We start from the raw sequence: 27,772 nt of genomic DNA on the forward strand, positions 1-27,772 counted from the left end.
AACATGGGAAATCAAGTCTTAGCATATGATTGCCAAATTGTGACAGAGGGCTAGTATGGGATGGAGCAGAGGAATGGGGCGGAAACGATGTCCATGACGACGGAGCGAATTTGGAGTGCGGCTGCGTACCTGTGACTGGGGTTGGCAATAGAGTTGTCACCGACCCGAATGCCTGCCCCCGGTACTCATGATCATTGTGGTGGCCATCAGGCCCGAGATGCTGGTATGGTGTGTGCATCCCCGCTATGGATGTCGTCGTGGAGTCGATCGCCGGTGCCAACGCCTCGGTTGGTGATGGAACCGTGGTGATTGGAACTGAAGTCGCTTGATGTTGAAGCTGGTGGACTTGATGTTGCATATCGACGATGACATGCTGTAGATCGTCCACCTTGGACTCCAGCGGCTTCCAAGCCTCGACCAGGCGCTGGATCACCTCCAAGGACTGCCGGTGTTCGAGACGATCAGCTTCCGCCTTCTTCTGGTCCTCCTTGTACTGCTTTAGAAACTCCATGAACTGAGTTTCTTGCGCCATGATCTGATGCTGGAATCGTGAGGTGTAGCGAGGTTTTGTGTAGGGATTCTCGTCGGATTGCTTGGAGGTCGCCAGAACGTGCGATTCGGATCACGCAATCTGTCGAATGGCTGGTGGTGAGAGGGGTGGTGGTGGGAGAAAAAGATAAGCCGGCTCTGATGCCAGATGTAACGAACCCGGCAAGATTTTCCTATCTAGAGCTAGAACTGGTAAGAAAGGATAACAGGAGAGGGGAATTTCCACGGGAACTCAGCCCGGTTTCGGAGTTCTGTTCATTGTATTTTGGAGTTGTTCTTCTTGTCCAAGCAAGCGGTGTTATATATCTCACCGTTTTTGCTTAAGGCTTACAAGCAGGCTCCTCGGAACGCAAGAGGCCCACCACAAACTCACGCACAACACAAGAACTGGCCCAAGCCCATAGAGAACATAACAGAATGCTGGGTCCAGGGGGACGCCCACGCCCTCCACCGCGTTGGGGAGCACGTTCCCGAGCTCGTCGGCGTAGGGGCCGATCACCAGCTGCACGAACGACAGCAGCGGATTGTTGTAGAAGAACTCCGGCCGCACGAACCTGCAGCCGTTGAAACCAGAGTCGTCCGAGCCCTGACTCAAAATGGTTGTTAACAACACAAGGCAAGATGGTTGCCGGACTCACAGGGCGTTCTCGCCACCGTTGAAGCTGCCGTCGGCGATGAACGCCGAGGCGGCCAGCACGAGCGACGTGATGTACGCGCTGGCCGTGCGCGCGGCCGGGATGTCGAACAGGGCCTTCTTGTTGGGCGGCAACGACTCGTAGTTGTTCATCAAACCGAGGCACCCAGTCCAGTTCGATGGCACGAGCAACGACGGGCTCAGCTTCACGCCATACTTCGCTGCCGTCAGCCTCGTCGCGATCTGCCATGACATGAACCGTAACAAGATCGTTAACAGGCACGAGTGATTTGTACAAATCGTGTTGTAAGTGGATTAAGTGTCTCCTGCAACACGAACACGAGAATTTGGCATGAATTTCGTCAGTTTCACGTAAGACAAGTTCAACTTCAACGTAAAACTGTGCTACACTCTATTGTGCTTATGAAACTCTTTGGTATTTTGATATCTATATCTATACTCCTTAAATATGTAAGATAAGATAGATTTAATCGATTTATACCGTTCATCCGAGTGGATCAAATGGTTACCATATATAGTTTAATCCTATTTTTCTTTTAAAAAATATATTTAATCTCCTATTATTTATCTTAAATATATAGACATCTAATATTTGTCTTCCATATATTCCAAAAACGCATTTAATCTTCCATTATATTTGCATCTCATACCTAGACATCTAATATTTATCTTCTATATATTCACCACCGAGTTTCTTCAGTTGGTGTGTCTCCTCCTGCACTTCGCCCACTTTACGTTGCTACAGACATCCAACTTTGGACGATACAGTCTCCTCCTTCCTCAGAAATTGCATTATCATGTAGTGAATTTCATGAATACAAATATCTTTTTTATTATACTATATTTTTTATTTCTTTAAATTACTATATTTTAAATTAATTCTACATATATAAAATACATGTGCAGTTGCTAATCCTATTAAAATGCAGTGTTGAGACATCAAAAACACTTGAACGCTGCCTTCTTTTTGGGGGTAGAGGATTGGATGCTGCTTGTCGGCCTTCAAACGTCGTCATTGAGCCAGGCCCACCAAATAGACGAAACCAAAAGGTAGGCCGAACAAACTGGGCCGGCTCTATAAGCCTCCATACCCAAGCATTCCAGTCGGATCCGGCTGAATTGTTGGATGCTTGGGAGTTGGGTTTTGGATGTTGGATCACAGTTCAACGGCAGTACAGTACATCAGCACTCCACTGCGACAATTCCTTCAAATATTACCGTTTGGACGTGGCTAACCCATGTACGTTAGTTGATCTATTCGCACACCTATAATTAGAAAGAAATTCTAATTAGTGAGTTTTCTAATAAGCAAAATAACTTAGATTGTTTTTCTCCCACACGCGGACAGTAATACATCACACATATAAACATGATATGATCACATATTCTTAAAAAATACAAGTTTTTAAAACACAAAAATCTGAGAACAAATTCAAAAACTGCCTCAAATATTTCTAACCATATATTTACACATATTCACATACCTAACATGAGCACAAGTTCAAAAGGCTGACACAAATATTCCTGACCATATATCTACATATATTCACATACCTAACATCTGCTGCACATATCACTATCGTTCGAACTACATGAGAAAGCAGATGCATAGATCACGTAATAGAGTTTAAACTAAAAAAAAGTAAACATAACCAGACAATGTCAGAAAAGATCACATATCTATATCACCAAAAATCTGCACAACTTAATTGATCCCAAAAGAGTAGATTCTTCTTCTCTTACAAAATATATATACAACAAGCATTATAGTGACCATTTGAGTATCTGCTTCGTAAACAGAGAAAAAGAAGGGAGTATGAGCATTTAACTTTGTAATCTACCTATTTATTTACTTTCTACTACATATTTGATAGAAATGCTTATTAGTTCAAAAAATATGCTTCTCCGAACCACTTAAGTAGCCTAACAGTGAATGCAAGCAGCAGAGGTATATATTACTTCCTCTAGGGTATATACTAGACAATAGAAATTTTACTTCTTATTCATTATATATATACTTATGTAACTCATAAAAATTCTTACACGTTAAATTGAATAAAATTAAAATTTGATAGTAGCTAAACTGAGAGATTGTAGCTGATACCTATTCTATTTTTAGCTTTAGCTTCCAATTCACTTGAGTAAAAACTGCATGATGATTATTAAAGATTGCTTCCAGATTTCATAGAACTTGCTTTCATATTTTCAGAAAAAAAAGCACCCTAAATACTATATTCATAACTACTTTTACTAGCTTCATCCCTACTGCTTATAAAAAAAAATATAGAAGCTACTAATCACCTGACCTATATTTTGGATAACAAGCATGCAGAAGAAAAATGTGCTCTATCCCCACTGGATCTCTACTGCATATGCACAAATGCACAGGGCATACACAAATTTCCTTAGATAGTTAGATGGGTGAGTGATGCTATATTTTGGGTAACAAGCATTATGGAAGAAAATTAGCTAATAGGTTCTGGTTTAGGTTAAAAATTTCTATCGAAAGATTTTGTTAGTTCTAAAATGATCAACGTGGCTGCATATGGGACACTCAAATGAACGATCAAATACCAAAGGAGGATAATACCCCAGCAAGTATTGATTTACTGATCATAAGATACATATGGGACAATAATTGGTCATTTACACTCTGCTATATATATTAGCAAGTTTTTACTTCTTGTTTATGAATTTTTGCTTCTTTAAATAATTAAGTAGCTTGACTTAATAACTAGATTTGTTTGAGAATGAGCACATAAATGACTTGGACACTAGAATTACCTTTTTGTCGGTTGTTCCTTTTCATGAAACACAAGCACAGTCCTAAAAAAAGAAAATAACCATACATGATTTAGGGTATTTGTACCATATCGTTTCACAGCAAATGCATAATATGTGAGTATATGAATGTTGTACATATGTCATTTCAGCTCCGCTCCGGATTTCACATAAACATAGGATTCCACATAAACATGATAGTTTAGATTTACCTATATAATACTATAAAATTGTCAATGCAGTAAAATCAGATCAATACTCATGTGGTTTTAGTTGTTCATTATCACGAGTGTAAATATGAATCGCACATCGCATAGAAACAGTTCATCACCATGGAAAAAGGAGTCATTCATGATTCAATTAACACTATTGACATCCATCTGCCATTGAAACGAAAAGAAGTAAACCATAACTATGAAACTTATATAAAAAATCACTATTGTGTTTTATTTGTTAAAAAGATGTTAGGATAATAGGAGAATTTGCTAAAAGGCGTAAGCAAATCATACTGAATCCATAGACAAATTAGATCAGTGTGAAAAAGCAAAATGCTTCTCCGAACACTTAGGTAGCCTATCTCGATAATCAGATTTGCTTAACTGTGAATGCAAACAGTAGCAGAAAAGTTTCAAGACTTGGAGTTGATTGTTAGTCCAATTTACTTCCTCCAGGGTAGTAGCCAGTAGGGGATGTTCTAAATGCAGAAATGTAGCTATTCACATGCAGATATGCAAAAATATAAACATCATAATGTTAATTTAATTTATTTATGTACTGAACAATGAGGCAGTTTGTTGAACCAAGTACTTGATGCAATTTTTTTTCAGATTTGAACATCAGTTTGCTTGTCTGTTTTAAAAAAATATACTTCTATATACTATTACATTTTTCTTCTACGTTTTGAAAATATCCTTCTCTTACATCAGATTTCAGCCATCTAATTGATTGTCATACAAATGCAGGGTTTCATTCATGATAACTGATACAAGTGCTTTCATGCACTGACTACATTATGCATTACTGATCAAGTGCTTTCATGTACTAACTACATTGCAAAACCACTAAAATACATCATACTTCATTAGCTGCTTCTACTGCCAAGGTGCAACTACAATACCAAGCAAAAACAACGAGATAAACACTGCTTACTTGAACACCTTCTCCACAAACCACAAATCACAAACCGAATCACGTGAATCCACCAAAAAATGCTTCAAGAAAGGGCTCTACTTCGGACCATCCCAAGACCAGAATTTGCACCAGAGTTGACAATTAAGAGAACCATGAGAACCAGCAACATGCACTTTATGACCACCTGGGTTCTATTTCAATGACACACATGAAATTAATCCATCAATCATCAAGTTGCATCCATCACCTACACATGACAAGATAAGCACACACGTTTCTTCAATTCCATCTCTAATTAGTCATAATAAACAATTCCAGTAGAAATGCTCATCTTAGAAAAATCATGAACATTGAATGAGCATGCAAAGTCTGGAGTTAGGCAAGCTCAATCATGACAACCACACAACTTTCACGATCCTCATCCTTAGCCCTAGATCTAAGCAACACAAGCTCAGACAATGAACATTCTAGTCTATACTTGAGTACCTTAACCTCTTGAATCGTTTTCTTAAGTAATATATCCAAGCTAACAAGAGCATAATTCAAGGTATCAACCTAAACAGAAAACTTGTCATAGGAAGGTGATACCTCAGAAGGATTAAACTCGGGGTCGCTGTCGTTGTCATCCACCATGAAGTAAAAGCCAGTGAAGTCCTTGTTCTTTTTGCTGTTCTTAACGGGCAGTCCTCCTCTTCACTTGAAGATGTATCGATGTCGTTGATCGCCGCCACAAAAGCTCGTGAAGCTGTCTTGGCCGCTTTCTTGGTCATCTTGTCGCGGTTCTTAAAAATGACTTATTGTTCTTGTTGCGCTTGTCATGGTCGTGGTTGCGGTCTTCCTTCTTCTTTAGCTTGGGGAAGTCTGCCTTGAAATAAGTGGTGTCACAACACTTTAACAAGCATGAGAGCCACCTCTCCTCCAATCCTGTCGGTTATTGTAGAAGCGAGTGAACTTCTTCCTGATCAATGCGAGATCTTCATCATTAAGGATGGCAACAGGTCTACCCCATCGGGTTTTCCTAGAACAGACCCGACCTGAAACTCGATCCTTCAAACCCGACCTGGCCCCGAAATCAATACTGGGTGTGTCGGAGGATTAACTCATGTCGCAGGGATCCCGAGAGATCCCTTTTTAGAGATTCGGCAGGGGGAATGATCCTGAATAAGTTCGTCGGAGAAATAAATAGGAAGGAATGCAACAGTCGGTGGTGGGGGATGATGACCTAGTGCAGAAAGAAGTAAATGCACCGGAATTTAGACAGGTTCGGGCCGCACGGGGGCGTAATACCCTACTCCTGTATGGATACAATAACTGTCCTGAGGAAGTCCCTCAAAGATGTTGCTGGTTACAAGGATTGTGGTCTGACTAAGAGCTTGAGGCTCCTTGTTCTTCGGCTGAAACTACGCTTTGGTCTTGTGTTTTGTGTTCGTCTGTGGTACCGTTCTTGACGCTTGGGTGCTTGCAGTCTCTTGTTGGCTTATCTGTTGTTCGTCCTCTGTTTTTTTCAATTCCTCTATTCATCTATCGATCCCCTTCTCCTCTGTGCCACCGGCTCTTTTAAGCACTCGCCAGCTGCGACATGCCCCGAACGGGAAGGAGGGGGGCACAAGTTCCAAGACGCCATCACTGAGAAAGGCGTCATCATTTCTTCTGGGTGAAGTGACCGGGGGTGGAAAATGCACCGCACGCCCAGTCACCTATCACCATAAACGCCCTGGCAACGGGTGCCGTGGAGAGGGCCCACCGGGCAGCCGTAGAGCAACCCGGCGTGCCCGCCCTGTCTTGTTCCTCTGCCACAGCAGGGCGGCAGACGGAACACATTGATCCTTGTGATGATACGGATGATACGGGACGAGACCCGTACAATTAATAGCCCCACGTCTCTCTACCAAAGCATGGCAGGAACTGACGCTGCGGCGGGAGCAGTTGGATTTGTCAGGCCACGCACGCTCATTAAATGCGGCCTCGGACCTCTGACTGGTGGACACCTCATCGGTGGGCCCCTCGGGGGCCTTTCTGGGTCGTCGGGAAACCAAGTGCTCGGGGGTACTGTTCACCTCCCAAGCACTCTCTCCCGAGAATGCCTATCTTTGTCTTCGGGGTACCGGGCGCTCGGGGGTACTGTTCACCTCCCCGAGCACTCTCTCCCGAGCACTCTTGCATGGACTCTTGGGGGACCGAGTGCTCGGGGGCCGCCGCTTGCAGCCCCGAGCACTTTCTCCCGGAACTCAGCTCTTCTGAACATCGGAGGATTGGGGTGCTCGGGGGTGACCGGGCATCTCCCCGAGCACTTTCTTCCCGGTACTTAGACTCTGTGGATCATCGGGGAACTGTGGTGCCCGGGAACCACTGACTGTGGCCCCAAGCACCTTCTCCCGGGACTTAAACTTCTCTCATTCTTTAGGAGGGACCTCGTGGGATGGGGTCATGTGGCGGATGGCTGGCCGGGCCTCGGGACTCAGGGACCCCTGGTTCTTGATACACCGACAGGGTGCAAAACCACCATCGCCCTAGCCCCGATAGGACACCAAAACCCGACGAAAAACATGATACCCGACCACGCAAGAAGCCACAAGACGGCGGCAACCAACATCCACGGTGTCAGAGTATTGAGTAAGAGGGCATCCTGGCTAACGGGCCCCACGAGGGATGTGACAATCGACAAGAGATATTTCCTGAATCCTGGCCTATCGCGTGACCAGCCCTTAGCTCGCATGACCAGTGTGAGGCTTGCGCGACTAGCCTCCTTACGATATAATATGGTCCCGCGATCAATCCTTACTGGTCACGAGACACCGATACCTAACATGTTTAATCGTATTTATTGAGGTCTACTTAAGTTTTTTCCTTCCCGAAGCACCTCCTCCAGCGAACAAAGTCGTGGCTAGCGCAGATAGGTAGTGCCCCATCCAGTAGCATTAATTGCTACGAAGTGGGGTGTTGCGGACCAACTTACGCCACACGATGGATGAGACAGGATCTGCAAAATGACTAAGCAAATGGATGATTATGCAGGTAGACTCACAGAGCGCAGGGACAGGACGATTTGGTAGACGAACTTGCAGCGCACGGCGATGGGACAGGCTGGGCGACCGGGGGAGGCAAGGGCGGTGGCGTTCCACAGATGGGATGGGTATACAGAGCTCTCAGAGCAAGTTGGGTTTACCCAGTTCTCCATGATGATGATCCAAAAGTAGAATATCTGGCTATGCATGGGTCTGCTAAGCAGGACCCACTTGTAAGTTCTCACTCTTTCTAATATATAAAGAGAGGAGGTCCCGATTTGTAAAGGGACAGAGAAGGAGGAGTCATGAAAACTCATCTAGAACTAGTTTACAAACTCTGATAACAAAATACACAGGACATTGGGCTGTTATCCTTAGGGAGATATGAAACTAGATAATCCCTGTGTTCTTGAGTTCATCACAAACACATGCACACCGCAAGCATTGTTCGCGCGCCTATCGACATGTACACCACGGAATCATTGTCAGGAACTAATCCTCGACAGTTGGCGTCCCAGGTAGGGGGCACGTGCTTCTACGTTTTGTTAAGTGTTGAAGATTAGATTGGGCTACCCATGACCGGATCCACGATAACCACTAAGTCTCATTCCGAGGACCCTGGTCACCACAAGGTGTTCGTCATAGGATATGACCTAGATGAGTCCGGTGTGCTCCAGAAATAGGACACCGAATCAGAGTCCGAGTGCTCTGAGGCTCAACGGGAAGTTTGCATGACAGTTCATGCAACGAGGGGCAGCGGAGCCTCCCGTATTCCGGGTGTCGATGATGATCCCTAGGCCACGTTCACAGAGGGGAACTAGACCGGCGTCGGACACATGGACGCTCTGGCATAGCCTTAACCATCACAGAATTGCCCACAGGAGCTACCGCAAAGGACCCGGTCTTTGGCGGCGGCGTCACCAAGGCTGTCACGCCGCACGAATGCCGGGGGCTCCCCCCTCGTGATATGTCACCACTTCGTGCTTGGTAGCTTGACTATGAGGCTATAACGCCTGCATAAAATCTACAAACTGTGCGAATGCTTCTTAGCCACCCACAGGTACCTCTCATGGAAAACACTCCGGTGATGCCTCCGGTGTGCACATCCTCAAGCATTGGATCATCTAGTGTGCATACATCTCTACACTTCTAAAAACTTTCTGCAAAACATTCTAACGAACCCTTCGGTGTTCATCACCGGACCATTCGACGAGTTCAAACTTGTTTTTTCTAAAAATTGTACTTCTCTTGGAAAATAGTTCTGTGCTCTCATCTGCTCATCACCGGATCATTCGTTGTATACAAATGCATCAAACACCTCCTAAAAAATAGTCCGGTGTACTCCTCATTTGAACACTGGATCATCCGATGAACACTTCAAATTTTTGCCTCTTAATTGAAATGCTCTTTATCTGAACACCAGACTATCTGTTGAGGTCAACTTTCCTCACATTAGACCATTTGATGAGTATATTTTTCCTAGCACAGAGACAAAAAAAACTCCAATTCTATTTTTCCCTCGAACTTTAGTTAGTCTTAAACTAGACAAGTATAATCAAGCTTATACAATAAAAAAATCATCAAACTAAATCAACAACCATATCGATCTCTCATTATTTATAAATTAAAACTCATTTTAACTTGATTTCTTAATATAGGTAGAGCTTAGCAATTAAAGAGTGTCATCAATTAACCTGTTCCATCTTGTGCTTGCTAAACCCGACCAGATGATTGCCACACTAATCTAGTTGCAAACAAGGTCTCAGGCCAGCTCTCCATCGATGGCAAGGTCTCCATCATGGGCAGCATACATGCATTGAGCTCGAGCCACACCACGCTTTCCATTCGCGCAACGATCTCCCACTTGATTAGCAAAGCCACACACACCGGACGATCGATTCATTCGATCGATTGGTCTAGAAGAGGCGGCAACGATCATAACGCCCCCTGTACGCGTGCCGCGTGCGGTGCCGTACCATACGCTTCACCGTATGTTAATTTTATCGTACAGGGTATGGATAATATTAGATGCTTATGATCGGATATTTAAAGGAGAGTGTTAAACACCTATATAAAAATTATAATTTCTAATATGAATAAAAACTACATATATTTAAAAATAGTTAACTATCTTATTAGTACTTAGTATAAGCAACCATATTTAAGTAAGCATATTGCTCTCTACCTAAGTACATATGCTGATACAGTTGAGAAAAAACTGAATTAGTGAATTAACCCATTGAACATGCTCTACTTGAGCGTAATTAGCAGTGTGATCAATCACTGATGTCTCACTCCGTGTCCGCTGGAAGTAGGGACAGTTAGCTTTGATTAAGATATGGTTAGCGAATTTGCTATTTGCAATTCGAGAAGGGTTTTAGGATTGGATGGCTGGGAACCATTGATTAACCAGGGACGGGAGACAACCGTCTATGCGCTGTTTGGGAGCTTCTTTTTTTTCTTAACCAAAGTTTGGGGGCTTCTTTGTTTGGAGGCTTCTCCCTTCGCTTAGCTTATACTCAACAACTACAAATCGAAACTAGCAGCTGAAAACTGCTTTTAGACCTCTTGAGAACAAAAGATTGCTAAAATATAGGAATAGAAAAAAATGTAAGACTGAAATTACCTAGCTTCTTAAATCCTTAGAAATAAAAAAATAAAAAAATTATAAGAATAACCGTTTAGATAGAGCGTAAAAAAAATATGAAAATTTGGAGAGAAAAAGATACAGAGAAAACTTTCCAAGAGGTTGAAGCTCATATTAGATTTCCTTCAAAATTTCTATGAATTGCGGCATTCCATAGGAACTTCATAGAATTGTACCATACTCGATCATTTATTCCAAAGGATCATATATGAAAAAATATTATAGGTGTCACACCGATTTTAGGATCAAACAGAATGTAAACTACATATATACAAGTATCAAGTTATAAATGAGTAGCAGACACAGTATCTTTTATTACAACGTTACTTTAATACATCAATGATCCAATGGTCTAAAAGAAGATTACAATGCAGCGGAAATAAACTCAGCATAGTGCTCAACTCTACAAGCAATCGACCTAAAAGTCGCCCGCCTAGAACTCAGCTCCGTCTTCTGGGAAGTCTCGCAATCTTCGCCTTCTGAGCAGTAACAAGATTATAGGAGAGAGAGCAAGTGTGAGTATATGAAATACTCAGTAAGTGTGAAAAGGTATGATATGTGGGCCAATAACAAGAATGCCTTACTCAGGGGTTTATTTACATAAATACCATTTTTTTAGTAATACATCAGTTAATATTTCTATGTGAATGATTCTTTAAGACATGAGCCAAGGTTCCGACCACCTTGCTCCACAATCGAGGTTCCAACTACCTCTAAATAAAGCTAACTTGAATCACAGTTTCTACCACTGCAATCCACCAAAACTGACTCAAAACCAGTTCTGAAACACCTGACTAATCATGTGAGGGTCCAGGCCACTCATAACCGTGAGTACAGTTGATATATCAGTTTTCACTCTACAGAGGTCATACACTTTACCTACAAGATGTGCCCTCCTTCTTACCCGTGTCGATCAAGCACTTACACACTTTCAAGGTGTATGCCCAGGATTCCACTACAAAGCCTTTCCAACGTCCTCTCAGGACGTGTCGACCCGCTGAGGTTTCACCGTCGTACATTAGTGGATTACACCCTCCACCCCAGAATCCCCATCTTGCACCTTACGGTTTTAGTAAGTACACCTTTTCGACCCCGTACCACCAAATTATCTTCACCATACTGAGAGAAAACGAATTATTCGGCTAGCCCCGTCCCATACCAGGCTTGTAGTTGTATTGTTTGACCTGGGTGGTCACTCCACGAACTGGTCATTAACATGATCCGAGCAAGACCACCAACATTCAACACAAGGGGATAACCAATATTTGTCAAAACCAACATTCTTGCTTGGAACACATCCACAGGCCAACCATCAAGCCAAAATTTGCCCAGACCCTACTTTTCAAGCCTAAGCATTTTTACCAAAGTTCATCATTATTAACCAAAACACTTTTCCTTATGCTACCCACGAGTAAGCACAACTAAGCACATTCTACCCATAACATGATAACCAATCTACAGCTACAAGGATATATTGTGGAAAAACTAGTAAACCCAAACAATGTGATATCATGTTTGATGAGCATGCAATTTGTAAAATAAAACTTTATAAAAGTAGGCATAAAATGTTTAAGAACACTTGCCTTCTTCGAAGTGCTGCTCAAAGTCCACGAAGTCTTGATCCTGAATGCTCTCAAACAACTTCAAAACAAACTCCTCTACATGCAAACAAACAAGCAACACTAAGAACAAACACTAAACAAAGCAAACACAAAAAAAAAAACACTAGAACAAGATAGAATACGATTTAAGGAAGATTTGGGTGCAAGAACCGTCCAAATCAGAGCAATGACGTGAAAACTACAGCTAAATGAATATTAAATAGCTAAAAATGATAAAAACTATTTTTCTGCAACTAAAACAAATTTTTAAAAGGCCTAAAACATTTATTCAAATTTTTTCTTTAATTATTTTATAGCAAAAAATTGATTAAAGCAATTTTATAGAATTTATTTACATTTTTATAGAAATAAAGCTAATTTATATGCAACAAAACATGTTAAAAGAATTTATTTTAATAAAAAACATATTTAAAACATTATCATAATTAATCTATATTTTCTAAACTATTTTCCAAAATAAAAACATTTATTCTAACCTTAAAACTATTTTTTAGAATTAAAACAAAATTAAGAACCTATTAAAAATATATTAAAACATTTATATAAAGCATTTTCTAATTTCTGGATTTTTTCTAAACATAAAATCTATTCTCAGAATATTTGGATTATCATGAATTATTTTTCTAAAGGAAAGTCAAATTATTGCGCAATGCTAACGTCAGCGGCTAACTAGGCATGCTGACGCGGCTCTGATCTGCTGACTGGACCGCCATGTCGAACAAAAGCGCACACGCGGCACGCTGACGTGGCAAAAAGAGCTGACTAGGCACTTCATTAAATCTATACAACACACTACGGATTGGACGATCGAGATCTAACTAACGTGAAGGGATATTTAACTTCTAATCCTAGCCATGCATCTAAGATCGAACGACTGAGGAGAGGGCTACCTTGGCTCTAGCTTGGACGGCGACGACAACGAGCTTGGGACGACAGAGGACGGCCGGAGACGGATGGAGATGGCGTTGTGATGTTCGGTAGTCGACGGCGATCGGCGGAGCGCGACCAGAAGACGATGACTAGCTCGTTTGAGGGTTTGGACGGAGTCGAGGAAGACCGGAGAGGCTTGGCGACAGCGGGCTTCAATGGTAGAGGTTTGTCTACGACGATGGAACTTGATGGCAGGTGGTCGAGGATGATGAGATGCGAACGAAGAACACCGGCGTAGACTCAAACGGCATCACGGAGGATTGGAGTGGCACAACGATGGTGGCGGGTTGCGAAGGTGCTATGGTGGCAGTGTGCAGGTTCTTTGGTGGCACAAAGTCGATGAGAGTTGGGGTGTTGGATGTGGTGGAGCAAAAGGAGGCTCAACCAGAGGTTTGATTTGGGTTTTATGGAGGGAAAGGGCGGATTGAATGGTCGATTGGAGACTTAACGCGAAGGTGAGAAATCGAGCTCTGTTTCCTTTCTCCCGTCCACTTTTCATCGCGAAATCGATCCAGCGTGATGGCCTTCTTCATTGCAGCGTCGGTTTCCAAATGAACATGGCCTCCTTCCTTTACTCAAGCGCAAAATCAACGGGATTCAAATGGGCGAGCTCTGAAGATGGAAAGAGAGTATTCGGGGGAGAGGAGAGAGATGACAGGCGGGACCCACATGGCAAAGAGAGAACACAGAGAGAGATCAGAGGGAAAGGAAAGGAGAAAACGGGCGTGACAAACCTACCCCCTTAGGATGAATCTCGTCCTCGAGATTCAGGATGATCTCCAAACAGCTAGGGAAATTCTGCCTTTAGATCTTCTTCTCTTTCCCAAGTTGTTTCGTTTCCAGAATGGTGACTCCACTGTACTTTGCACATGTGAATCACTTTTGTTCTGGTAACTCTCTAGGCTGTTTTAAGAATCTTGATTGGACGTTCTGAGTATGTGGGATCTTCTTGGACATCAAATTCCTCCATAGGCAACTGTTCTTTAGGAAGTCGCAAGCATTTCTTCAACTAAGGTATATGAAAGACATCATGGACGTCAGAAAGTTGAGGTGGTAACTTTAGTTGATATGCCACTTCTCCTCTTTTGTCCAACACCTTGAACGGTCCAATATATCTGGGTACTAGCTTTCCCTCGACTTTGAACCTTGAAGTCCTCTGATAGGTGAGACTTTGAGATACACGAGATCTCCAATTTCAAAAGTCAGTTCTCTACGTCTGTTGTCAGCGTAGCTTTTTTTCCTTGACTTTGCAATTCTTAGATTCTCTCAGATCATTTGGACTTGTTTTTCTGCATTCCGTAATACTTTCGGTCCAAACACTTGACTTTCTCTGGTTTCATTCCAATATAACGAAGTTATGCACTTTCTACCATATATGACTTCAAACAGAGACATCTTGAAACTGGCTTGATAACTGTTGTTATAAGAGAATTTTGTATATGGAAGACTCTTATCCCAATTGCGTCTATATTTCAGAGCACATGCCCTCAACATATCTTCTAATATCTTATTTGTCCTTTCTGTTTAGCCATCGGTTTGAGGATGGTATGCTAAGCTAAAGTTTAATTTTGTATACAGGGACTCATGAAGTTTCTGCTAGAATCGCGAAGTTAACTGAGTGCCTCGATCACAATCATCTTGGGTATGCCATGAAGACAAACAACCCATGGCATATACAGTTCTGCAAGTTGTGCACTTGTATATGTGGTATTGGGATGAAGTGAGCAACCTTTGTCAAACGATCTACTACAACCCATATTGAATCATAGCCAGACTAGGTGCGGGTAACCCAACGATAAAATCCATACCAATCTCTTCCCATTTCCATTCGGAAACCTTCAAAGGTTGAAGTAATCCAGCAGGTCTCTGATGTTTTGCCTTTACCCTCTGACAGGTGTTACACAGAGCTACATATTCTGCGACATCACGCTTCATGCCGTACCACCAATAGTGTGCTTTTAAATCTTGCTAAATCTTGGTACTGCCTGAATGGATGGAGTAGCCTGACTCGTGGGCCTCCTTCAGAATCATATCCTTAAGCTCTTTTTGATCCGGTATGCAAATGCGTTTTCCAAACCATAAGATACCTTGTTCATCTTCAAAAAATCCAGGGCTTTACCTTCCTTTATATTCTGCTTGATCTCTTTGATTTTCTCATCTTCGAGTTGTCCTTTACGGATATCTTCGTTTAAGGTAGGCTTGATTTCCATAACTATAGGTCCTTTATCCATGACAAATCCCAAGTTGATTTTCATTACATCCCTGGTTCTGAGCTTGACCTTGCTTGAAACTATTATTGTCGTTCTGCCCTTGGGTGGTAACTGGCGCTTCTTCAGACACTTGTTGGTAAAGTGCCCTTCTTCACCACAGTTAAAACATGCCTTTCTAGTGATGGGAGCTTGCTTGTCATTCTTCTGCTGAGGTGCTGGTAGTGGTGCCTAACAATGGGTCTGATAACTCGGATGTAGGGCTTGTATTTGAGGTCTACTCTCGTTCTGCTGACGGAAGATGGGTCCTTACTGAGGCGGGTTGTAACGGGGACGAGAGTGATTGCTCGAACCCTAACTTTGAGAAGTCATCTTTCCCTTGTGCTCCATCTGGTGGTGTTTGTGTTCCACAACCAATGCTTTATTTACCATAGCTTGGAAACTGGCAAAGTCTTAAGGAAGCAATACATACTGAATCCCATCATTCAGTCCCTCCAGGAAGTGCTCCTGCTTCTTTTTTTCTGTATCCACATCTTTTGGAGCATACCTTGACAGCTGAGTAAATTTGGCCACATATTCACTCACATACATTGATCCTTGTTTTAGCTTATAGAATTCTTTCTTCTTGATCTTCATAGCTTCAACAGTTATATGATGAGTACGGAAGCTATTTCTAAACTTTACCCAAGTAATAGCCTGAGGATCTTCATGTGCATTGGTATAATCATCCCACCAATCTGTTGCTGGTCCAGAGAGTTGATGTGAGGCGAACAAGACCTTTTCTCTATCATTGCATTGAGCTATCTGAAGTTTCTTTTCTATAGCCTTTAATCAATCATCTACATCTATTGGTTCCACGTCCTGAGAAAACATAGGTGGCTTGGTCCTCATGAATTCCCCCAACATGTTCTACGGTGGAGGAGGAGCTTGCATCTGTACAGTGACCTGCTGCATATTTGCCATAGTTTGAGCCATGCCCTGCAGAATCCATGTCTGCATCATCAACAATTGCTCCACGTTGACCCATGGAGGTGGGTTTGGCAACTGCTGGTTGGTGTTGTAGTAGTTGTTGTTATTGTTGTTGTTGGCATTGGTGTTGCCAGCGTTCCTCCTAGCGTAAGTGTTCACCATCTAATGGAGATGGGAAAGAGAGGTTGGAAACAAGAGTGACAAAGCTGAATAAGGATATAAGATAGAATTGAAAGGGAAATATTCAACTAAATTAAACTCAAAGTATGATAAAGAGGATACGGCTGTGGACAAGGTGCTAAGGGCGACCTACAGCTCGCATCGAGCACACACAACTAAGCAAACTTATCACTCAAACAATTCATCACTTATTATATCAAGCAAACTGATTCTAAATGATTTATTAAAACTATCTCATGGTGGTATCCTAAGCATGAGGTCTGACGACTAGTCCATCAACTGACTAGTCGGCGTCCCTCGAAGACTCAGAGATAGAAGGGTCACTGCGGCGTGGCCTCTTGTAAGAAGGTGAGTGAACAGACTGGTCCTTAGAGTCTAAAGAGCTACACATCTCGTTAAAGCTCTTCTGCAGCTCCTTGATCAGTGATTCTGCATCCATAAGGCGCTCGCGTGTGTCCTGAAGCTCATCCAAGTCCTCATTTAGTGTCGTAGCCAGCAATACATGCTCACGAGCCACATCACTCTCCTCGTGCGTGGTTGACTTCACCTTGATGTCCCTGCATCCACACTCCCGATAGGAAAAGTAGTCGTAGGAAGTCCCCCTCAAGGTACTCCTGTGGCGCTCACAGACACGAACCAGTGCCTGCCTCACTGCGTCTCGGATCCCTGCTCTGAAGCTTACCTGGACTGCCATTGCCTTGTGGATTCCTTCGATCTCATAGCTGTCGTTGACTTTTGGAGAACTGTAGATGCACACCTCAATAGTCCACTCCTCACATCCTGGATGAGGCTAACAAAGACCGTGGTAGACAGGCGCCTTGGTGTACCCCAGATGCTGCAGCACCTCTACCAGCATCATCGGTGCCTTCCCTACATCCAATCCCTCAAAGTGGTACAACTTCTTCTCACCATGCTGGGGAACAGTGACAACATGGTTGGGTCTAGTAGAAGTGTTAGGTTCAAAGGTGGCAAGGGCACGGCGAGGAACGTAACCACTGGTGACCTTGCGGACGGTCTACCTAGTGTTAGCCATCTACAGGTTGAAAATAAGATAGTATCAGTAAAATATTTTCAATAAAACAACAGAAATAAAGCACAAAGGTAAACAATTTTTTTGCAAATATAATTTTTATAAATTAAATCCTTAGTATGCAACTATTTCTATCTAGGCTTGTGTGCTACGGTCGATATGGCTCTGATACCACTTCTGTCACGCCCGGTTTTAGGATCAAACTAAATGTAAACTATATGTATACTAGTATCAAGTTATATGCACATAGTGATATCATAAGTGAGTAGCAGACACAATATCTTTTATTACAGTATTACTTTATTACATCAATGACCCAAGGGTCTAAAAGAAGATTACAATGCAAAGAAAATAAACTTAACATAGTGCTAAACTCCATAGGCAATCGACCGAAAAGTTGTCCACCTAGAACTCAGCTCCATCTTCTGGAAAGTCTTCGTAGTGTTCGCCTTCTGAGCAGCAACAAGATTATAGGAGAGAGAGCAAGTATGAGTATATGGAATACTCAACAAGTGTAAAAAAGCATGACATATGGGCCAATAACAAGAATGGCTTAATTAGGGGTTTATTTGTATAAATGCCATTTTTTAGTAATACAGCAGTTATAAAAACAACCTATTTCTATGTGAATGATTCTTTTAAGACATGAGCTAAGGTTCCGACCACATTGCTCCACAACCGAGGTTCCAACCACCTCTAAACAAAGCTAACTTGAATCATAGTTCTCACTACTGTTATCCACCAAAACTGACCCAAAACAAACTTTGAAACACCCGACTAATCATGTGAGGGTCCAGGTCACTCATAACCGTGAGTACGACTAATATATCCATTTTTACTCTGCAGAGATCGTACACTTTACCCACAAGATGTGTCATCCTTCTTGCCCGTGTTGATCAAACACTTACACACTTCTGAGATGTGCGGCCAGGATTCCACTGCAAAGCCTTTCCAACGCATCTCTCAGCACGTGTCAACCCGCTGAGGATTCACCGTCGTACATAAGTGGATTACACCCTCCACCCCAGAAGCCCCATCTTGTGTCTTACGGTTTCAGGAAGTATACCCTTTCGTCCTCGCACCACCAAATGATCTTCACCATGCTAAGATAAAACGAATTAATCGGCTAGGCTTGTCCCATACGAGGCTTGTAGTTGTACTGTTTAACCTGGGTGGTAGCTCCACGAACCGATCCTTAACATGATCTGGGCAAGACCGCCAACATCCAACACACGGAGATAACCAATATTTGTCAAAACCAAATTTCTTGCCTGGAACACACCCACAGGTCAACCATCAAGCCAAAATTTGCCCAGACCATACTTTCCAAGCCTAAACATTTTTACCAAAGTTCATCATTATTAACCAAAACATTTTTCCCTATGCTACCCACGAGTAAGCACAACTGAGCGCATTCTAAACATAACATGATAACCAATCTATGGCTACAATGAATATTATAGAAAAACTAGTAAACCCCAACAATGGGATATCATATTTACCGAGCATGCAATTTAAAAAATAAAACTTTATTAAAGTAGGCGTAAAATATTCAAGGACACTTGCCTTCTGCGAAGTGCTGCTCAAAGTCCCCGAAGTCTTGATCCTAAATGCTCTCGAACGACTCTGGAACAAACTCCTCTACACGCGAATAAATAAGCAACACTAAAACAAGTGCTAAACAAAGCAAACACAATAAACAAACACTAAAACAAGATAGAGCATGATTTAAGGAAGATTTGGGCACAAAATCGTCCAAATCAAAGCAACGACGCGAAAACTACAGCTAAATGAATATTAAACAGCTAAAAATGACAAAAACTATTTTTCTGCAATTAAACCTAAATTTTTAAAAGGCTTAAAACATTTATTCAAAATTTTCTAGAATTATTTTATAGCATAAAATTGATTAAAGCAATTTTATAGTATTTATTTACATTTTTTTGGAAATAAAGCTAATTTATATGCAGCAAAACATGTTAAAATAATTTATTTTACTAAAAACATATTTAAAACATTATCAAAATTAATCTATATTTTCTTAACTATTTTCCATAATAAAAACATTTATTCTAACCTTAAAACTATTTTTTAGAATTAAAACATAATTAAGAACCTATTAAAAATATATTAAAACATTTATATAAAGTATTTTCTAATTTCTAGAATTTTTCTAAACATAAAAACCTATTTTCGGAATATTCGGATCGTCACGAATTATTTTCTAAAGGAAACTCAAATTATTGCGCAACGCTGACGTCAACGGCTGACTAGGCATGCTGACTGTACTGCCATGTCGGACAAAAGCGCGCACACAACACTCTGAGGTGGCCAAAAGAGCTGACTGGGCACTTCATTAAATCTATACCACACACTACGGATTGGATGGCCGAGATCTAACTAACGCGAATGAGTATCTAACTTATAATCCTAGCGATGAGCTTGGGATGACAAAGGACGACCAGAGACGGACGGAGATGGCGTTGCGATGCTCAGGAGTTCATGGCGATCGGCGGAGCGCGACCGAAAGACGATGACGAGCTCGTCTGAGGGTTTGGACGGAATCGGGAAGACTGGAGAGGCTCAGCGACTGTGGGCTTCAACGGCGGAGGTTCGGCGGCCTCGAGAGCTCGGCTATGATGGCGAAACTTGACAACAGGTGGTCGAGGATGACGAGATGTGGACGAAGAACACCGGCGTGCACTCGAACGAGGTCGGGGAGGGCTGAAGTGGCACAACGACAGTGGCGGGGAGCGGAGGTGCTATGGCGGCGGTGTGCAAGTTCTCTTGTGGCATAAAGTCGATGAGAGTTGCGGTTTTGGACGTGGTGGAGCAAAAGGAGGCTCGGTCAGAGATTTGATTTGGGTTTTATGGTGGGAAAGAGCAGATTGAATCAGCTGATTGGAGACTAAACGCGACGGCGAGAAATCGGGCCTCATCCTTTCTCCCGTCTACTTTCCATCGCGAAATCAATCTAGCGTGATGGCCTTCTTCATTGCGACATCGGTTTCCAAACGAACGTGGCCTCCTTCCTTTACTTAAGCGCAGAATCGACGGGATTCAAATGGGCGGACTCTGAAGATGGAAAGAGAGTATTCAGAGGAGAGGAGAGGGATGACAGGCGGGATCCACATGGCAAAGAGAGAACATAGAGAGAGAGATCAGAGGGTGTGACAATAGGATTCAAATCCTATAAATTTCTTAAAAAATCTTTTGTTTCAAAGAAGCCCTTAGACTTTTAGAGAAGCTGAAAGTTCAGCCAAACAGCATCTAGGTGATTCAACAAGCATGAAGGCCTCCTTGCAGCTCAGGAAAATCGAATTGAGATTGAAGTTCTAAACCGAAGACAGTTCTCGCAGGTTTTGAGAACCTAGCCCTCTTCATGGTTGGAGGCAAATAAAATGGATCTTGTATTGATGAATTTCTTTGAAGCAATAAATTGTACATGTTCATAACACAAAAAAAATTCATAGGTATTTCAAGTAGCCTAGGGTGTAGGAGCACCACAAAATCCGTTGAATCTATAGGTTCACACTGGTGGAACAAGAGCTTGATTTAAAAAAACGACGTGTGAGCTCTGCCTACTACAAGCATGATGTCACTAAGCCTTTTGCACTGCACTAGCAGTCTAGCACGCTTGGTCCGCGTGAACTAGACCATGACTACTTTGCTTTAGTTCTAATCCTTTTTTCTCTTCCACTGGGATATTCACATATTTGACCAAATCTATTCTAATTGGCAGAGAGATTAGTTCAAATTTTCACTTAATCCAATTTGATTGTGTCTAATCCTATCCATCCAAACAATCATTTCTAAAAAAAAATCAGATACCTAATTGAGATCTTGTGGGGCCCTCAAAGCATACTCAAGAGTCCATTGCAAGAAGAACAAAGGAACAGGCGAACAGTAACAGCTAATTTCCAATATTAAAAACAGACAATTTGGACTTAACTATTGAATTAAGTATGGCTACTGCAAGCAAGCATGTAAACAGCCAATCACACCGACACATGGTACAAGTCCCAGATTCTCTCATTGGGATGCAGAATTCTGTACAAGTTGAGGGCAATATGGGGTTTGTTTGGTTGCTAGGATATTTTGTAGAACTGTACTGTATAATTAGGTTGAGAAGAAATAAATTCAGTAAAGTTGTATATATTGAAAAGAAAAATATTTAGTTTATTGTATTTAAGATTGTATGGGCAGATGTAATGAGTTGATTTTTTATTTGTTTGACTGAATCTGAGATCGCATGAAAGGATGTAAAAGTTAAAATTATAATTAATTACTAATATAAAAATAATTTTATAATACTAACAAATAAATCTGCTTATATGAGTAGATATAATACATGCATCACCTGTAGATATAATACATTATACATGCATCTGTCAGGTGAGGCTGAGAGCCGAGCTTTCCTAAGCCAAAATAGAGAGTGAGCTCCACTGGCTGAGGGCCGAGCTTCACTTCTAAGCCAAAATAGAGAGTGAGCTCCACTCAGCCAGGATAAAGACATATTTTTTTATCCGCTCATATAAACGGAAATAGAAATACATACAACTAATTATATTTTTTTAAAGATTATTCATATCCAGCCATACAGACGTGGAGATTTAGAAAACCAAACAAACAAACGCATGCATACATACATACTGCATCTCATCACTCTCTCCCGTCTGACTGGTCGATTAAACTCTTCTCTTTTTTTTGTTTGACATGGAGGCTGATGGAACTTTCAGAGCTGTGTCGATTTGATGATGCTGAAGTCATTCCAAGGTGAGTTTTTTGAGGGGTTCTATCAAGAAAGCAAGTAGCAAGATGCCTTACAGTGATTGCTTTGACCATATCCCTCCAAATCCAGCTAGTCCAGCATTTCAGACTGTAGAGGACAAGAAGGTGAAAAGATTACAAGATTCCTTATGTTTTTGCTTACCCTCTCCCTCTCGCTCTGTTCTTCTTTCTTTTTCCCTGGCACTGGGTTAGATAAAAGAGAGAGGAGGGGATGGCTATAGGTAGGCTGGCAGGGTGAGAAAAAAGCAAGTGTACAAATAGATGGCAGCATGTCAGTTATAGAAGGAGATCTGGAGATATGCCATGCTCATTCAAAGCTTGGTGTGGAAGAGAAGCACCCTCCCTACCCTACCCTTATAAACAAAGCCATCATAATTTAGATCTAAAAATGCCATCATAATTTACCCTTCTAAAGTACTAGAAACAGTGCTGCTACGACTACACCTACAAAAGCAAGCATACCATAAAGCCATAAACCATAGAATGATCTGACATTTGTGCAAATTCTTCTCAAACATAATGGAACATTGAAGTTTGGCTGCTGTTGTTACTTCAGCTCCAGCCCTTCTACTTGGTCAAAAATTATTTCCTTTCATTTCAAACTTGCAGCTGTGTCCAATGTATCTATTGCAGAATCAATAAAATAACAACCTAGAAGAAAAACAATTCTCAATAGTACCAGTCTACAAGCGAACTGGGGCCCACAAGACATTGAGGGTATGCAAGGCTGGGCGGGTGGGAATTATACACTATTTTATACTAGCTCCCTACTTTATGTTCTCCTTACTACAGCTAATCTTTGTGTACCAAAGTAAAGCAAGCAGTAAACTACTCCCAGTAGCAGTAGTCCTCTGTTACCTTTGATTAGGTGCTATCTTACGCTATGGTTTTGGAAATATTAGAGAGATATATAGTATGAGAGAGGGAAGGGGGGCAGTTGCAGTGGTTAACAACCCTCTGCCAGAGAGCAAGAAGGAATCATTTCACTTCAGTGGCAGGTAACAAGCACTACTTAGCAGCAGGCTCCTTCTTGCCGTCTTGTTTCCTCCTCCGGCCCTTAAAATCTTTCACCACCCCCTCACCTTGCGGTCGAATTTGTGATCCATGCTTGGGGAGGGCCAAGAAACGGAGCTCTCCAATGCACAGCAATGCCAGGTAATTCTGCAAAAAAAAAAAAGGAAAGAAAAAGGAAAAAATCATTTGGCCGCTCCCGAGTTCTTGAATTATTTAAACACATTTACCTCCGCTTTCAGGTGAATTGGTTTTCTCTTTGGAGGATCCATGTGATTCCGCGGTCAGGTAATTTTCAGACAGTTGTTGTTGTTTTGGACATTTTAGCATATTTTCCTTTCAAGATCTTTGTACCACCTCATTACACGATGGAGAGTAGTCAAAAGTTGTTGCTTTCCTTCCTCCTGCTCCGGGAAAGGTTCAACGCTGCCTTAGTTATTTCTTGCAGATCCTAGTCCTGCCATCTATGCATTCAAATAGCCTCATGCCCTCACCAACCAGTTCAGTTTGAACTTCTAGCTTGCCCACTCGCTTCCTTTTATAAGCTTTGTTGATGTGAACGTTTTCTCTCAGTTTCGCATTTGTTCTTTCCAAGATTTTAGAGTTCATGTTCTTTCCAAGATTATGAAGACTTTATAGGGTGATAAAATCCTTTGTGGAGGCACCTTCATCTTTGCCATGTGCTCCTGAAGATGCTAGTCCTGTGATTTTACTCATCCAAATAGGTCCCTTAGTTTAAATTCCGGCATTATTAGGGCTCTTTTAGGTTCTTGCAAACAGCTTCCTAATCATATCCTAAAGGAGCCCTACTGCTTGGTTAGTTTCCTAACTTGTTTGGAAGTTCTTCATCTAGTGAAACATCGCTCATTTCTTTAAAGGTCCATGGTGGTACTGTCGTACATGCCTGGTTCTTGAAGATTTGGTAGCCTTTTCCTGTTTCCAATTAGCTTTGCTGCTTTGCGTCTTTTAGGAAGGGCAGGCTCTCCTCCCATCTCATGGTTAGTGAATGGTGTTTGCTTAATGATGGGGTTATTTCTCCTGTGTCTCCTCTTCCTTTATGCTCTGGGTTTAAAGTTTCACTTTCTGGACTGTGTGCTTCTTTAATCTGTGGCAGATTTAGTTTGTTCCTCAATGCTATGAATGAAGCGTATCTCCAGTTGTAATACAGTTACAGTAGGCCTTTTGCCTGGACGGTGGATCCTTCTTTTGCCCTTCTTTTTCTCTGTAGATAGGTATAGTGTGGCTCTTCTTGAAGGGACTGGTTGCTTTTCATCTCAGTGTTAGAATTACCAGTTGAGGTATACTGTTTTCCTCTCAAACAAACTAGTTGAGGTATTTATGCGAAATAAAGTGTGTTGCAGACTTTATCAAATTTTACTCTTTTCTTCAAGGCGTTCTTTATGTTTCTGTATTCTTATGGGGCAATGCTACGGTAGTTTTCATTCATCTTGTTCACCTTCTCTTTTATCTTGAACAGGAAATTAAGGAACATTGGTGTTTCTGGACAATCGGAGATGTACTCAGGCCAGCAATCTGATCAAGGTCCTAGTGCAAGTAGTGGCAAAGAATTCTCGGAGGTAAATTGGAATTTTGTCACGATGCATCAGAAGATGGGTTATAACAGTGGGCCGTATGGATCTGGACCCTGCAGCATGGAGTTAGAAGAAAGACCGGGGCTGTATAGATCTTCTACTGGTTTGTAGTTTTTATCATGCCGTCAGCTAGATCTTTTTGGAGATGATGATTCTGTAGTTAATGGGAATAATAAAAATTATTACAGTTACATTCAGTCAAAACATCCAAATGAGTGATGAGCATATTGGAGTTGTGAAGAAAAGGAAGGGAATTGATGACGGTGTTGCCTTGTTGCGAGTAAGCTTTATTTGTGGCTTACTTCTTCCTCTAATCTAGATGTGTAGAATTAGCATTGATTGTTTTGTATGGTAACAACTGTCTTGTAATTGTTGGTTATAGAATGCGGGCGATCAACAAACAGAGGGTTCATCTCAGCTAGAAAGGAATTCGATGGAGGAGGGGAACAGAAAGATTTTGCTGAAAATGCAAAGCAAGGAAGATTCTTCTGATGGTGATGGTACTAAAGAGGATTATGTTCATGTCCGCGCAAAGCGAGGCCAAGCCACTAATAACCACAGCCTTGCAGAAAGAGTAAACTTCTCGCTAGTAATAAAGATATACCAGTTCAGTTTCCTTTGTGCTCTTTACTCATGCTTGAAGTTGATGAAACTCTTTGCAGCTGAGGAGGAAAAAGATAAGCGAGAGAATGAAGCTTCTTCAAGATCTTGTTCCAGGATGCAGTAAGGTAACCTTTTTTTATTTGGTGCAAGCAACTTCTCGAAGACCTGTACTCCGCACATTACCTTATATCTTCTCACAGATCACTGGCAAGGCAGTCATGCTTGACGAGATAATCAACTATGTGCAGTCATTACAACGACAAGTCGAGGTAGTGTTAGTGCATCTGAGTTGAATTGTTTTGGAGTATGCTGGTGTCTTGTTAGTATATCATCCAGTACTCTAATGCAACTTGGAATCTGCAGTTCTTGTCAATGAAACTTGCAACTGTGAACCCTGAGCTTGGCTTTGACATTGAGCAGATTCTATCCAAACAAGTAAAACCACTCCCTATCGTTATACATTTCTCCAGACGCCGTTTTAGATCCGCTTTGTTCAATGTGAATTCTTGTTTGTAGATGATGCTTTCACAAGACAGGCATCTTGCTTTCTATGGAGACGACGTAGGATCAAGCAGCCTTGTTGCTCAGTTTAACCAAGGAATCATGCAGCCAGAAATGATGTGCAATATTTCCAATCCTCTCAATGTTTTTCAGGGAACAATTCATGAGGTCTCCACAATGAACCAGGCAATTCCCACCCTAAACCCTAATTCCCACCCATTTCATGACATGCATATACCTTATATCATCTGAAGTACATGTAATGGATTTATGAACATACCTTATAGCATCTGAAGTACATGTAATGGATTTCTGAGCCTTGAATCCAGATACCTGCAATGTGGGAAGGACTTCAGAACGGGCCTCATATGAACTTCAACCCTGGTGTGGCAGCCGATAGCAGCACCAACAATTCTGGTATGCATGCTCCTCTTTTTTCTCAAAAATATAGAGTATATGGTATAGTTACCTATCCAACTTACAGAAATGTTCCTTCGTGCTCTACAGGTTCCATGAAGATTGAACAATGAGCTGCTGGTATAGCTCAGAAATTGTTCTGCGAATCACTGAATCTTCGTGTAAAGTGCTTGCAGTTTGAAGTTTTTGGTATCGCTGGAGGCCTAACCATTCATTGCCAGTTTCCTTCTGTTGCTCATAGTGTATAAGTATCATTTATGGTATGGCATCTGAAGATCATGTACAGTTGGAGCTGAAAAACTATTCCATCGGAAATTTCTGAAGTGCTTTAGCCTGTGGAAAGTAGGAACCCAATATTATCCATGAACTCCAAGGATAGAATCCTGGGACCAAGTGTTGATGGGCCTAAGAGTATTAAATGAGTAGTAGAATTGAATCGTTGGTACAAAAATGTAGAATTTTAAGGAAATGGGTGTCAGAAATTCTATTAATCATGCACAGTTTGCAGCAGGTTTCGTCATGCGATGCAACGAAATTCATTATTGTTAATAGCATTTAAAAAAAAATATGCATCATTTTTTTGATGAAAACAGTAGGAAAGGGTTGTGCTATGCATATATAATTATAATAGTAAAAGCTTTTCAAGACCAAGAGGTGGAAGTCGAATTTGCAAAAGTAAAAAGGAAGTGAAAGTTGAGGAACCGTAGTGGCACTGAAGGTGACTTAACCGATGACTGGTTCTCACCTATTCGATAGTACAACAGACTAACATCCGTTGTACTTAGGTTGGAAAGTGGCAAAATCTCTCGATTAAGAGCGTTAGGTTGATTTAACGTTAGGTTGATTTAACTTTCCATTTGGTCTGGTGCCGACTGAAGTGCGGAAATACTTCCCTTCACACGTGCATCGGACGGACAGTCTGCTTAGCTTACAGTATCATTAGGTTGGTAAAAAAATATTTTTGTATCTATAATGTTTCAGATATTCAAATTTAATGTTTTAAACTAATATTTCACATATTATGAAAATTTGTTGTTGTAATTATTTTCGCATGTTAGCATTCTAGGAATCTCTTACGTATAGATCCGAATTAAAAAAATTATCCATTTGAGTTAATTCCTATAAATTTTTAATATTTCATACGTTTAAAT

General features: G+C 41.6%; 2 protein-coding genes across 6 annotated transcripts in view; one reads left to right on the forward strand and one right to left on the reverse strand.

Annotated features, from left to right (window-relative positions):
• Positions 1-16,658, reverse strand: part of LOC133914565 (probable zinc metalloprotease EGY3, chloroplastic) — a 29,531-nt gene extending 12,873 nt beyond the window's left edge. The window contains exons 1-3 of the mRNA XM_062357650.1: positions 16,467-16,658; positions 1,188-1,426; positions 969-1,103 (exon numbers count right to left, since the gene is read on the reverse strand). Of these exons, the coding sequence (XP_062213634.1) occupies positions 969-1,103; positions 1,188-1,426; positions 16,467-16,658 (566 nt within the window). The remainder of the gene's footprint in view (positions 1-968; positions 1,104-1,187; positions 1,427-16,466) is intronic.
• A 6,620-nt stretch (positions 16,659-23,278) lies between these two features.
• LOC133915529 (transcription factor bHLH74-like) lies at positions 23,279-27,170 on the forward strand. 5 transcript variants are annotated; one of them, XM_062358723.1, is made up of 11 exons: positions 23,283-23,652; positions 23,751-23,796; positions 24,986-25,203; positions 25,289-25,380; positions 25,483-25,674; positions 25,763-25,828; positions 25,904-25,972; positions 26,067-26,138; positions 26,220-26,390; positions 26,534-26,621; positions 26,712-27,170. In XM_062358723.1, the coding sequence occupies exons 1-11, from the start codon at positions 23,646-23,648 to the stop codon at positions 26,732-26,734; spliced, it is 1,044 nt and encodes a 347-aa protein (XP_062214707.1). In that variant the 5' UTR covers positions 23,283-23,645; the 3' UTR covers positions 26,735-27,170. The 5 variants fall into 5 exon arrangements, with proteins under 5 accessions (XP_062214705.1, XP_062214707.1, XP_062214706.1 ...); XM_062358721.1 differs by having other exon boundaries at positions 23,279-23,652; positions 25,763-25,972; XM_062358722.1 differs by lacking the exons at positions 23,283-23,652; positions 23,751-23,796 and adding an exon at positions 23,809-23,926 and having other exon boundaries at positions 25,763-25,972.
• Positions 27,171-27,772: the final 602 nt, after the last annotated feature.

The sequence above is a fragment of the Phragmites australis genome, chromosome 4, assembly GCF_958298935.1.
Source record: "Phragmites australis chromosome 4, lpPhrAust1.1, whole genome shotgun sequence".
In the NCBI taxonomy this organism is placed as follows: Eukaryota; Viridiplantae; Streptophyta; class Magnoliopsida; order Poales; family Poaceae; genus Phragmites; species Phragmites australis.